The sequence below is a fragment of the Grammomys surdaster genome, unplaced genomic scaffold, assembly GCF_004785775.1.
Source record: "Grammomys surdaster isolate TR1022 unplaced genomic scaffold, NIH_TR_1.0 126197, whole genome shotgun sequence".
NCBI lineage: Eukaryota > Metazoa > Chordata > Mammalia > Rodentia > Muridae > Grammomys > Grammomys surdaster.
In genome coordinates this window covers 508602-521835 of record NW_021621002.1, presented here as the reverse complement: position 1 = coordinate 521835, position 13234 = coordinate 508602, and the positions used below count along the sequence as shown (strand labels likewise).

General features: G+C 42.4%; 1 protein-coding gene across 4 annotated transcripts in view; it reads right to left on the bottom strand.

The window, feature by feature from the left end:
• Nt5c3a (5'-nucleotidase, cytosolic IIIA) overlaps positions 1 to 13234 on the bottom strand; it is a 44487-nt gene that overhangs the window by 20442 nt on the left and 10811 nt on the right. Inside the window, exon 1 of one of the 4 annotated variants that reach the window (XM_028758368.1) lies at positions 5453 to 5469. The exons of 2 other annotated variants lie outside the window; for them this stretch is intronic. In XM_028758368.1, coding sequence (XP_028614201.1) covers positions 5453 to 5466 — 14 coding nt within the window. In that variant the 5' untranslated portion in view covers positions 5467 to 5469. Of the gene's footprint in view, positions 1 to 773; positions 819 to 5452; positions 5470 to 13234 lie in introns of those variants that run through there. One more of the 4 variants, XM_028758369.1, reaches the window with a different exon arrangement.

The following is a 13234-nucleotide window of genomic DNA, read 5'->3' as shown; positions in this document are numbered from 1 at the left end:
TATTTAACTGTGATGCAGAGCTAGGCGTGGTGTAGCCTGTAGGAAACACTTAGTAAGTTAGAGGTCAGCACACACGATAAGACCCTGTCTTACAAAAACAAAACAAAACAAAAACAACAACAACAACAACAACAAAGAGTGACATGGTCATAGTATTCTAGATTTTACTGTAATGCCTATGTTTTGTGTTTTAAGGATGTGTTTTTGGAGGTTCTGGGTATACAACATAGGCCCTATAGATATTAGACAAACAGTCTACCACTTAACTATATCCCAAGTCCTTCCATGTCTGAATCTAAACTGTCAATATGCAAACTGTTACATTAGAAACCTAGCTTTCATCAATTCATAAAATGTAACTGAGTAGTCTATAATATCCTGGGTAAGGCTTACAGGCATGAATATTAATCTTTATTACCAGCAATAAAACAACTCATGTGGCTCTCTGCAAAACTGAGTCATATAGCAACTGAGTATGTCGCTCTTCTCCTGGGATTACTTTACTTTTGCCTAACACCCACCTATCTAAATAAGAGATCTCTAAAATCAGACTACCTAAGATGTAGTTTTTGAGCTAAGATATCTGTAAGTTTCACACACTTACGCCTTTGCAAACTACAAAGAACTTTACATTTCCCCACATTAGATTAGTCTACTCACATTTGCTACTCTATATTCTTAAACGGGTAAAGTTTTAATAAGACGGAGAACCAAACTAGAACCACGGCAAGTTAAATACAAGAAACACATGGCTTCTGGAAGTGAACACTTACTCTGAAAGTAACCGGACGAGCTACGGCCGCACCAGCAAAAGAAAATTCTTCCTGTCTGAGAAGCACTAATATAGCACAAGGTGCAAGGAGGGCGGCTCCCAAAGCCTTGACTAAGCCTTATGCAAACAGTCCTGTGACGCACGCATGCATGCGGAACAGGGCTGTGTTATGCTGTGGGTGACAGCCTTGCTGGCTCTCTCAGCTTGATACCATTCAGTTGACAGAACTTAACCAGCTGGGAAAACATGGGCTGAGGGCAGGTAGCTTAGCCAAGCGACTGCTCTGCAATGTACGAAGGATCTCTGAGTGTAACTCTGAGACAACTCCTTTCCTGTTACTGACTGCGCTGCACTTGGGTTGTGTGCACTCCTCTGGTGGATGCTCTACTTTAAGACAAAGTGAAAAGATGAAGTTTGGTGGTTGGAGCCGGGGAAGGCAGATAGGGAGGCTGCTGTTGCTCAATCTGGCAGAGTTCCAGTTTTTAAATGCAAACTGTCCTAAGGGAGGTGTGTGGTGGTAACGGCTACATAATAATGTACATGTATTTAGTGTCACCAAACTGTAAGCTTAAACATGACTAAAATGGTACCTCTTGTACTACACATATTTTACTCCAGTGGGACTGAAGGAGGCTTTTACATTTTATTTATATTTTCCAACAGCTTTTGGTAAATTCTAATAAAACCATATCAAAAATCGCAGACTAGTATAAAACTGGAATATGATGGAGATTTTTTTTTTTTATTGGATGATTTATTTACATTTCCTATGTTGTCCCCTTACCCCATCCCCCACCACCCCCTCGGAACCCCCAATCCCCTCGCCCCTCCTCCTTCTTCTCTGTGGATGTAACCTCTATCTACCCCACCCTCAAAATTCCCACCCCCTGGGGCATCCAGCCTTCATGAGGTCAAGGTTCTCTTCTTCCACCTATGCCCGACAGGGCCCTCCACTTTTACATATTCAGCTGAAGCCCTGGATCCCCCCCTAAGTGCTCCCAGGCTGGTGATTTAGACCCTGGGAGCTGTGGTTGGTTGGTATTGTTGCTCTCCTCATGGTGCCACAAACCCTTTCAGCTCCTTCAGTCTTCACTCTAACTCCTCTATTGAGAACCCCATGATCAGTTCAATGGCTAGTTGTGAGCATCTGCCTCTGAATATGTCTGACTCTTGAAGGCCTCTGAGGAGATATCCATATCAGGCTCTTATCAGCATGCACTTCCTGTCTTCCACATCAGCATCTACCTTTGGTGATTGCACATGGGATAGATACTCAGGTGGAGTGGTCTTGAGACGGCCCCTCCTTCAGTTTCTGTCCCTCACTTTGTCTCCATATTTGCTCCCTTGAGTATTTTGTTGCTCCTTCTAAGAAGGACCGAATCACCCTCACTTGGTCTTCCTTCTTTATGGACTTCATGTGGCCTGTGAGTTGCATCTTGGGCATTTCAAGGTTCTAGGCTAATATCCAATAATCAGTGAGTGAATACCATGTGTCTTCTTTTGTGATTGGCTTACCTCACTCAGGATGATAATTTCTAGTTCCATCCATTTACCAAGGAACCTCTCGAATTCATTGTTTTTAATAGCTGAGTAATACTCCATTGTGTAAATATACCACATTTTTTGAATCCATTCCTCAGTTGAAGGACATCTGGGTTCTTTCCAGCTCCTGGCTATTATAAATAAGGCTGCTATGAACATAGTTGAGCATATGTCCTTGTTATATGTTCGAGCATCTTCTGGGTATATGCCTAGGAGTGGTATAGCTGGATCCTCGGGTAATGCTATGTCCAATTTTCTGAGGAACATCAGACTGATTTCCAAAGTGGTTGCACCATCTTGCAGTCCCACCAACAATGGAGGAGTGTTCCTCTTTCTCCACACCCTCGCCAGCATCTACTATCACCTGAGTTTTTAATCTTAGCCATTCTGACTGGTGTGAGATGGAATCTCAGGGTTGTTTTGATTTGCATTTCCCTGACGACTAAGGATGCTGAACATTTCTTTAGATGCTTCTCGGCCATTCGAGTTTCTTCCATTGAAAATTCTTTGTTAAGCTCTATACCCCATTTTTTAATAGGGTAATTTGGTTGTCTGGAGTCTAATTTCTTGAGTTCTTTGTATATATTGGATATTAGCCCTCTATCAGATGAAGGATTGGTAAAGATCTTTTCCCAATTTGTTGGTTGTCGTTTTGTCCTATTGACAGTGTCCTTTGCCTTACAGAAACTTTTCAATTTTATGAAGTCCTATTTGTCAATTCTCGATCTTAGAGCATATGCCATTGGAGTTCTGTTCAGGAACTTTTCCCCTGTGCCCAAGTATTCGAGGCTTTTCCCCACCTTCTCTTCTATTAGTTTCAGTGTATCTGGTTTTATGTGGAGGTCCTTTATCCACATAGACTTGAGCTTTGTACAAGGGGATAAGAATGGATCAATTTTCAAATATGATGCAGATTTAACAGTGTCCATTTATAGTCTTAGTCACTAAGGATCTGAGGCAGGAGACTCACTTAGTTTACGTGGGCCAGCTTCAGTAAAACAGTATGAAAGTTTCTGCTGTTGTTAGTAAAAAGGAAGGTAATGTGATAAGACGTTTTTATATAAAAACAGAACCAGTCTAGCGTCGATCAGCAGGATGGCCATATGCTAACGCTGCGCCAGGGCCTGCTAGATAAGGTAGAACTCCGGGAAACTTTATCATCAGGCCCATGGCTAAGCTGTTTACACGTAAATAAATTTTTCTACTGGCTCTCTCTACTGTGTTCAAAGAGATCTAATGCCAGGCTATATTTTAGTAATTAAACTTTGTGAAATAGTAAGTCCTTTTTTTCAGAGAAAGGATCTCAATAGATTGCTCAGGCAGGGCTCAGGCTCCCGGGCTCAAGTGATCTTCATGTACCCTCCTGTAGCAGGACCTGTCCACTATAAGTCCACATTACCAGATGAGCTCTTGGGCTGCTTTGGGCAGGAGAGGGCGGTGACACAACACAAGGTCTCACTACACAGCACTAACTGGACTGAAAGTTGCTGTTTGTTTTCAAACTCAAGAGACATGACACTGCCTGCTGCAACCACCACCACCCTGCTCCCCCGCTCCCCCCAGAACCTCCCCACTCCGTGCTGGCTGGGTGTACATATTCACGTGTGTGGTGGTAGTGGTGGGGGCTTATGTAGGCCAGAGGTCATCCTCAGGTGTCTTCCTCAATTGCTATCCTCCGTAATATTAAGACAGTCTCTCATTTAAGCCCACTGCTTGCCTATTCAGCTTGGGGGCTATCCAGCTTTACCCGGGCATCCCTGTTATCTGCCTCCTTGTTACTAGGGTTACAGGTAGGCCATCACACCTACTTGGCATTCACAAGGGTGCTAGGAATCCTAATTCCTGTCTTATGTGGCAAGTGCTTGATCGACTGAACCATTTCTCCAGCCTCAGGCACTATCTTATTATAATAACATTTAATAAGGCTCATTAACAAAACGTTTAAGAAGAAGACTTATTATATCTAATTACTGATGGGAATTCAAGGACAGCAAACAAAAAATACTAATTTGCCCTAAATTACCTCTTTTAACAAAGGGGTTTTGCAGTTATACTTCTACTAAGTTATACTTCTTAGAGGAATATTTAGAAATATTACCAAAAGCTATAGATATAAACACTCCTTTGAAATACCACTGAGTGTCTAGTAACTTACCCTAGGGAATATGATTGTACACAGGATATGGTTGCAAACAAACAGACTGCAGATACGCTTGTAATACTTAGAAACTGTGGGCATCCATAATGACAACACCTAGCTGACTTTTAACATAGGAGAGAGACAGGCATAGTGATGAATCCCTGTAATCCAGCACCTGGGAGGTAGAGGCAGGAGAATTAGGAAGAGTTGGAGGCCAGCTTAGGCTAAATGAGATACTGTCTCAAATGTAAACAAACAAAACAAGGAACAGTAACAAAACATAAAACTCCAAAACAGAGGACACGTGGGAGTAGGGGCAAAACTGAGCGGCAGTCTGTTTAGCATGTACAGAGTTCTGGGATCTACCCTAAGTTCCGCAACCACAACACAACAGTATCAGAGAGGCGAACACACGGTGATACACATGAGATACAGACATCGGAAGCTCTTAGAAAGGAACAATGCTGTATGGGGTGGGTCAAGCCTATAATCCCAGGACCTGGGAGGAAGGAGCAGGAGGGCCACTGTCCCAGGCTGGGCAACAGTAAGAGCTGGTCTTAGAAACAATAACACAGAATACTGGACGTGGCTAAACTTCACTAGCTTCGCTGTGGGTGTGGCTCAGTACACAGAGGGACTGTACAGAAGTCATGATGTCATGCTTTAATTCCAAGAAGTAAAAAAACATAAGTAACTAAATGACACGAACAAATAAATACATTTTACTAAATTCTAAGCATGTAAGCTTTCCTCAGCCTATATCTCTGGCACCCTGTATATCATATGCCATGGTTCTTACATTTCGAAAGGGGTGAAGGCATACAGCAACAGATTCAGTGTAAGAAGCAGAGGGAGTCTAAAATAGGACACATGATAGGATCCAGGCACCTAACAGCCTGCCTTCATAGCCTGAGTGGGCAAATAAACAGTGTGTTAAATGTAGCAGTCAGAAGCAAGTGGCATTACTTTTGTCCATAGTCAGAAAAGCTGAAGAGTACCTGGCCAGCGACATACCAAGACCTGAAGTGGGAGCCAGGTGCTTCATAGCACACACAGTTCTTCAAAGCAGAGGCAGAGGAGTTGCAGGCTCCAGACCACACAGGCTACATAGCAAAATCTTGTCTAAAACATAAAAATAAAAATCCTTCCTTGAGGGGCTTGGATTTATCAAAGACTGAGCAGTATTTGTTGAGGGCTTTCCGCACTGTCCGTCCTGAAGCACGCTAACGTCCTTGACAGGCATTCTCTAATACAATGAGGTTAGCTTGAGCGAACTCAGTACAGCTTCCCTCTTTACCGTGAAGCGATATGGGATCTGGAGAAGATACACCACTTATTACCGTTCTGTCATATATGTTCAAAAGCAGCAAGGTTGTTTTTAAAATCATTTTGTGCCACTGTAGGCAATCATGTACACACACTTGTGCCACTGCAGGCAATTACATACACATGCTTACATGAGAGTGCTTGAGAAATACACTCTAAGAATGCTTGGCTTGTAAGAGGGCTCAGCAGATAGGGAAGCCGGACAACCTAAGCTCCATCCCCCCAGACCCACAGTAAAAGGAAAAAAACAAAACAAAACCCCCAAACCACAGTTGTTCTCTGATTTCCACACCATGGCAGTGTTTGTAGCTACTCAAACATACATAGCGCGCGCACACACACACACACACACACACACACTCAATGATATTTTTGTGGACGTTTTCTTTGTTTTGATCTTATTGGTCTTCTGCTTGTTTGTTTTGATGTTTCTGTGAGTTTTTTCCATTTTCTTTGTTTAGATGGAGAGAGAAATGGCAAGAGGGAGAACCCGAATGAGACTGAATAAGAACACAGTTTAGAATGTTGGGAAGTAGGGAGGATCTGGGAGAATTGGAGAAAAGTGATCAAAATATACTGTATGTACAAAAAAAAATGAGTTAATAGCAAACACTACAGCAGTGGAGTGGACTTTCATCTCTGTACTGTGACTGGCCTGGCTGAAACCACCCACATCCCTCCTAACGGCAGGCACTAGATGAGGAATTGCGATGCCAAAGGACAGAACGACACAGGACAGGATATACATCAGATTATTTTCTCCCACTCTGACACTGTAACTAGATGTCTGCTTATTTTACTAGTAAGCACAGTTATATTTATCAACAAGGAAAGTGATACCCACTTGTATGCTTGAGTAACTATTCAGAACTTTTCATAGTTTGCCACTAAAAAGTTTCTTAGGACTTGGTCAGCCCTGAAAATACAAGAGCCTGAGTTCAGTTCCTAGAATTCCCATTTAAAAACCTGGGTAAGGTGACACATGCTTGTAATTCATGGAGCCTGGTGGCCAGCCAGCACAGCCTACTTGGTAAACTGGCTGGTAGATTATGAGGAGGGCCTATGGGCTCCATCCCAACAGATTTTAAAACCTTTCTCCAAATCTCAACTAAGTGGCTTGAGATTTCAAACTTTCTTTGAGAAACTCAAACACATTCTTTAGCAGTCACATCTTCTCTCTTAGTTAAAGAACCTCCCACGCTTCATGCTAAACTTGCCATGTCCTGATGTATCCAGATTTGCGTCACTCAAACTGTTACTTCCATCCTATTGTAGTGGAATCTCTGTCCCTGAAACAGACCAAGATCAAGATGTTTTTGTATCCTGGACTTTGCAGAACATGTAGTTTGTTCTCTGCTCAAAAGAAACACTATTACTACAGCTTGCTACTTTGTATCAGACACATTAAATAAAAGTGGTAAAATAAGATTTTCTATTGGTTCATCCTATCTGATACATCTAAACAGAGAACATAAGGAGAGACAGTTCACCACACAGCAAGATTTTCAGGCCTCCCAAGAGCAACAATACATAACAAGCATGAGTAATTGGCTACAGTACTGTTCAGTGGAAAAACATGTACTATAGTGTGTATGCAGGAGGCTCTGGGATGATGCCTAGCACAAAGACAATTCAAGTCTGTAACAGGAGACTGAGACAGAAGGACCTTTGAATTTACAGGCTAGCTTGGGCTACATAGTGAGACTGTCACAAGATAAAAAACAGAAAAAGAATCATGACTAACTCTACTTACAGATTCTAAAGTCTAAAATGCACCAGTAACAAACTAGACTGTAATAGACAATACAAGCAAATCAAATATCAAGAAGTGATCAAAGATGAAAAATAGAATTACAGGTGACTCACTTTCTTTCACTTTTTCTGTACTGAGTGTCACTAATACTACCTGGATATAGTAACTATCAGAGTTTCAGACTACTGTAATCAGCTAAAGTTAACCGACAGTTGTGCTAATAATTACAGGTAGAGTGTTTTATGAGTTAGGGAAATAATGCAGTATGTACTTGGTCCCAAGTCCCCTCAACCAAAGAGATTCAGTTTCTACTTCTAGGGCTTTCCAGCTCCAGTCTCACTGTAGTGTGTTCTCCTAAACCCCAGCCACCTGCACTCCATTTCTTTCTGACAGGGTTTCACTATATAGCCCCAGGCCTGCCCTGAGTTTAGTAGCCTCTTTCCTTAGCTTCCCAAGTGCTGGGATTATGGTGTGCCTTATACCATACCTGATTCTAGTCTCTCTCTTTTTCTTCTTATGATAACTGCTATCAGTTTTACATTTCAGCATGCTACAAGGCTTAGGAGTTCTCAAGTGGTTCCCATCTGCTTCTGTAAGAACCCATCAAGTGAATCATTTGTTCTTTTAGAATTCTAACATTTGACAAGACAGACCTTGACTGGTGTGGTAACCGATAGCTGTTCCTGAGAAGCTACATTTAAGAATATGGTGAACTGAGGGCTGGGACAATGGCACAGTGGTTAAGAGCACTGGCTACAGTTGCAGAGAACTTGGGTTCTGTTCCCAGCACCCACATAGCAGCTCCCAAGCACCTGTAACTCCAGTTCCAGGGGAACTGGTACCGTCCTCTGACCTCGCTAGGCATCAGGCACACACATATGTATGTGGCATTTATTGTGATGATTTATACAGTCGGCAGGCAAAATAATCATATATATGAGTAATACTCATAAACAAATAAACCTTTAAAGATACGATATTTTAAAAGCAATATGACATTTATTGTTTTTTCAACAGGCTCAAGTAATCCTGTATCTTAGGCTCCAAGTAGTTTGAACTTCGGGCGGGCATGCCACACAACTGCTTAGATTGTGGTATTCTTAATGCTGTCTCCAACCTAAATTCCCAATAGAAGGGTATGTGGGGCAATATAAACGAGACAGTGTGGTGTGACAAGGTAGAGGAGACCACAATGAGTACAAAGGACCTACGTAGCTACTTCCACCTACTTACAAGGAGGAACTTACCGACAGATTAAGCAACCCCTCATCAACTGCAAGACCATTCTGTATCTTTTGTACTCTAGTAGATTAATAAAATGGGAGGAAGAGAAGGTAAACAGGATAGAAAAAAAAATGACAAGACAACAACTAAGCCTGCCACAGCTGAGTGTTGTCAGACTTGTTTAAAATGTATAGCTTAGTGGTTAAAGTAACTCTGAGGGTTTACATGAGAGTACATAGCCTGCCAGGCATGGCAGCTCATACCTTCAGCCCCAGAACTCGGGAGGCAATAGCAGGCAGATCTCTGAGAGTACAAGGCTAAATACATAGTAAAATCCTGTCTTAAGGGGAGAGGGAGGGAGGGAGGGAGGGAGGGAGGGAGGGAGGGAGGGAGAGAGAGAGAGAGAGAGAGAGAGAGAGAGAGAGAGAGAGAGATAGAGAATAACGTTCAGACAATGAATGTACACCAAGAAAAACAAAATGTTTAAGTACCTATCACTAGGTACTTCCTAGCTCTTGCCTGGAAAGCAGGCTTTAGCTTCTGGGATCCATCTCCAGCAGCACACATAAATAGTGCAGCAACACTGGAAAGCAGCATCTACTGCAGGAGAAGCCTGCCACCTGCTGACAGAAGGCTGCATCATGTAGAAGTTCCTGACTGATGGGGTGTGTATCAGTCAGGGTTCTCTAGAGTCACAGAATTTATGGAATGTCTCTATAAATTGAGGGAATTTATTGTGATGATTTATAGTCTGTAGTCCAACTAACCCAACAGGAGGCAGTTGAGGATGGGAAGCCCAAGAATCTAGTAGTTGCTCAGTCCCATGAGGCTAGTTGTTTCAGCTGGTCATCTGTTGAAGTAGGTTTCAACAGATGTGCTGGCAAGTAAGTGCAAGCAGTCAACGAACGAATCTTCCTTCTTCAATGTCCTTACGCAGGCTTCCATTAGAAAGTGTGGCTCAGATTAAAGGTGTGTACTAACTTGCCTGAGCCTAAGCTTTTCATGGCCACTGTGCCTCACGATCTCTATGCCATGATCTAGATCAGAAACTTGTGTCTTTGTTGTATTTAATGACTTTTGTTTGCTTATTTCATTAAATGATGTATTTATTTTAGAGACAGAGTCTCACTAAGTAACCCTGGCTGGCCTGGAACTCCCAAAGCTCCATTTGCCTTAGCCTCCCAAGTGCCCTGCCAGACCATGGCCAATGCTTTAATGGGAGCAAAACAGTCTCTCAGGTAAGGTATTCACACTACATTTAAACACATGGTGAAAACACTGATGCTGTCAGCCTGAGGCTCGGTGTGTAGTTAGGAGCTAGGGGGGCACAGAAAAATGAAAGAAAGGGCTGCCTCACTCTCTCGGTTCTGGTTTAAATATCTTGTTGGCTCACATCCACGAACTTCAACATAATGGACCAGGGCACCTGGGAAAGGACAGTAGTCACCTTTCTGAGAAGCATCACAAACTGTACCCATGCACTGGTAAGGGTCCCTTTCATGAACCACACATAGTCCAGCTCCCTGTCACCCATGTCGTCTGGGACCCTTCTTTTTGTTTCGGTTTTATTGCTTTGGTTCTTGTTCTTCTTCCCTCTCTTTTTCTTCTTTTTTGCATTGAGACAGTATCCCATGCAGCAGCTTATCCTAGCCTGGAAGTCTTTATATATCCCAGAGTAGCCTAGGATTTGTAGAAATCATCCTGCTTCAGCCTCCTAAGTACTAGGATTAGAGGCATGAGCCACCAACCTAATCTTGATAAATGTTTCTTGTCCACCCACAAGCTTGTACAATGTGTCTAGTAAGTCTCCTCTTCAAGGACAGAATTCTTTAGATAGGAAAAATAACCATAACAGCACACACAAATATGCACATCCCAATTCAAATCTAGTTGCAGATTAACCAGCTCCAGAGGTCCCAAATGATTCCCAGTCTACCAGGATTGCAAATAAATTTACGGCCAGCCCTGTCTATACAGTGAGTTTTAGAATAGTATGGGATACATTGCAAGAACCTGTCTGAAAAATAAGGAACAGCTCCCCATCCCCAGACCACAATGTACAGATATTGCTGAGCCACCTGTGGCACCTTTCAGGCTTTTAGGGGATCCCTTCCAAGCTGCACAGCTGGCAAGAAAGTCAGCCCTCAGGAGACTAAGGCAGGAGAATCACAAAGTTGAGGTCATGTGGCTGTATAGCAAGACCTCTCAAAATAAAATAATGAATAAATAACTAATAAGGATTAAAATCAGATAATTATGGGGGGTAACTGTTCTATGGTAGATTACTTGCTCAGCACATGCCAGGACTGGAATTCTATTCCCCGAACAACGAAACTTTAAAATAAAAGTTCTTTTATGTATCCTAATTATCTCTAAATGATTTTTATGCTTAAACTACATTTAAAGCAAGAAAAGCTAAATAAGAAAAGGATTTTGCACAAAATTATGTAGGAAACATTACAACTACTACGAAAATTAAGGTCAAACCAAAAAAAAAGCTTTATGAAGATTTTATACAGCTCTACAAGTTGAAGCTCTGTTCTCTCTCTCTCTCTCTCTCTCTCTCTCTCTCTCTCTCTCCCCCCCCCCCCATTTTCTGAGACAGACTTTCATATGGATAGTGGATGGGCTTGCACCTCTGACCCTACAGATGTGTGCCATAACACCTGGTAATGGGACTGAACCCAGGGCTTCCTGCATGCCAGGCAAATGCTCTCCAATCAGTCCTAGACAGCCAGATTACTTTAAATTCTGTTCCCAACTTCTACATTTTAGAAGTGCCAATTTGGTGCATGCTCAGAGAAAAACATTGGTTTAATAATACTAAATTCATTCTGGATTTTGTTAATTACCTATTTTTTTTTAAAAAGGCACACAAAAAGACTCGTCAGCAAATCAATCACCACACTTGCCTTCAGAGAAAGCAAAATAAAACCATATTGAAATTCCATCTTACCCCAGTGTGATGGTTTGTATATGCTTGGCCCAGGGAGTGGCACTATTAGGAGGTGTGGCCTTGTTGGAGTAGGTGAGTCACTGTGGGTGTGGGCTTAAGACCCTTACCCTAGCTGCCTGGAAGCCAGATTTCCACTATCAGCTATCAAATGAAGATATACAACTCTTATCTCTGCCAGCATCACACCTGCCAAGATGCTGCCCTGCTCTCATCTTGATGATGGACTGAACCTCTGAACCTGTAAGCCAGCTCCAATTAAATATTGTCCTTTATAAGACTTGCCTTGGTCATGGTGTCTGTTCACAGCAGTAAAACCCTAACTAAGACTCCCCCCGCCCCGCCCACAGTCAGAATGGCAGTCATTACAAAAGCAGCAAATGCTAGTGAGGATATGGAGTAAAGACAACAACTCTTGTCCACTCTGCTGGAAATGCAGCCCAGCCCGGCACTAAGGAACTGAGTATGGAGTTTCCAAAATTACAACCCACTTAGAACCTGGTCCCCTTTGAATGGTACAAATACTTCCAATGAGGAGTGTGGGTGGTGAAAGAGAGAGAGAGAGAGGGAGGAGGGAAGACAGAGAGAGAGAGAGAGAGAGAGAGAGAGGGAGGGAGGGAGGGAGGGAGGGAGAGAGAGAGAGAGAGAGAGAGAGAGAGAGAGAGAGAGAGAGAGAAATACAACTAATGCCTGAACTCAAGAGGTACAAGGCCCAATTCAAAAACATAAGAAACATTAAAAAAAAATCAAAGTAGGATAATTCTTAAACATTACCAATCACAAAGTAACATCTTCCAACAAGAGTAAATTTGACATAATCTTAAAGAAGGAGTTCAAAAGAATGATTGTCACCCTATCCTGCTGAAGAGACTAGGGACAGAATAAACATCTCAGCGTAATAAAGGCTAAATACAACCACATCTACGGCTAACCTTATACCAAAGGAAGGAAAAGCTCAAAGCATTTCCACTGCAATTAGGTCTTAGACAAGGGTGTCTACTTTCTCCACTCTTATTAAACATAGTGCTTGAAGTCTTAGCTTGGACAAAAGAAGGAAATAAAAGAGATACAAATAGGAAAGGAAGAAGTTAAAGTATCCTTATTTGCAGGTGATATGGCTCTATGTATAAAGATTACAAAGGCCCTATCAGAAAACTCTTAGCACTGATAAACACTTTCAGTAAAACAGGTACACAAAATTAACACACAAAAATCAGTAGCCGTTCTATACACAATAACAAACATGCTAAGAAAGAAATCAGGGAAACAATACCATTCACAGTTGTACCAAAAGGTAGAATACTAAAATACTGGCAGCTGAAGAGATGGTTCAGCAGTTAGGTGCTCTTCCAGAGGACCTGAGTTCAGTTCCCTGCATCTAAGTCAGGCAGCTCACAACTGCCTGTAACTCCAGCTCCAAGGGATCTGGCGCCCTCTTCTGGCCTTTGTAGGCATCTGCACTTATGTGTATTTGCAAACACACACACACACACACACACACACACACACACACACACACACACA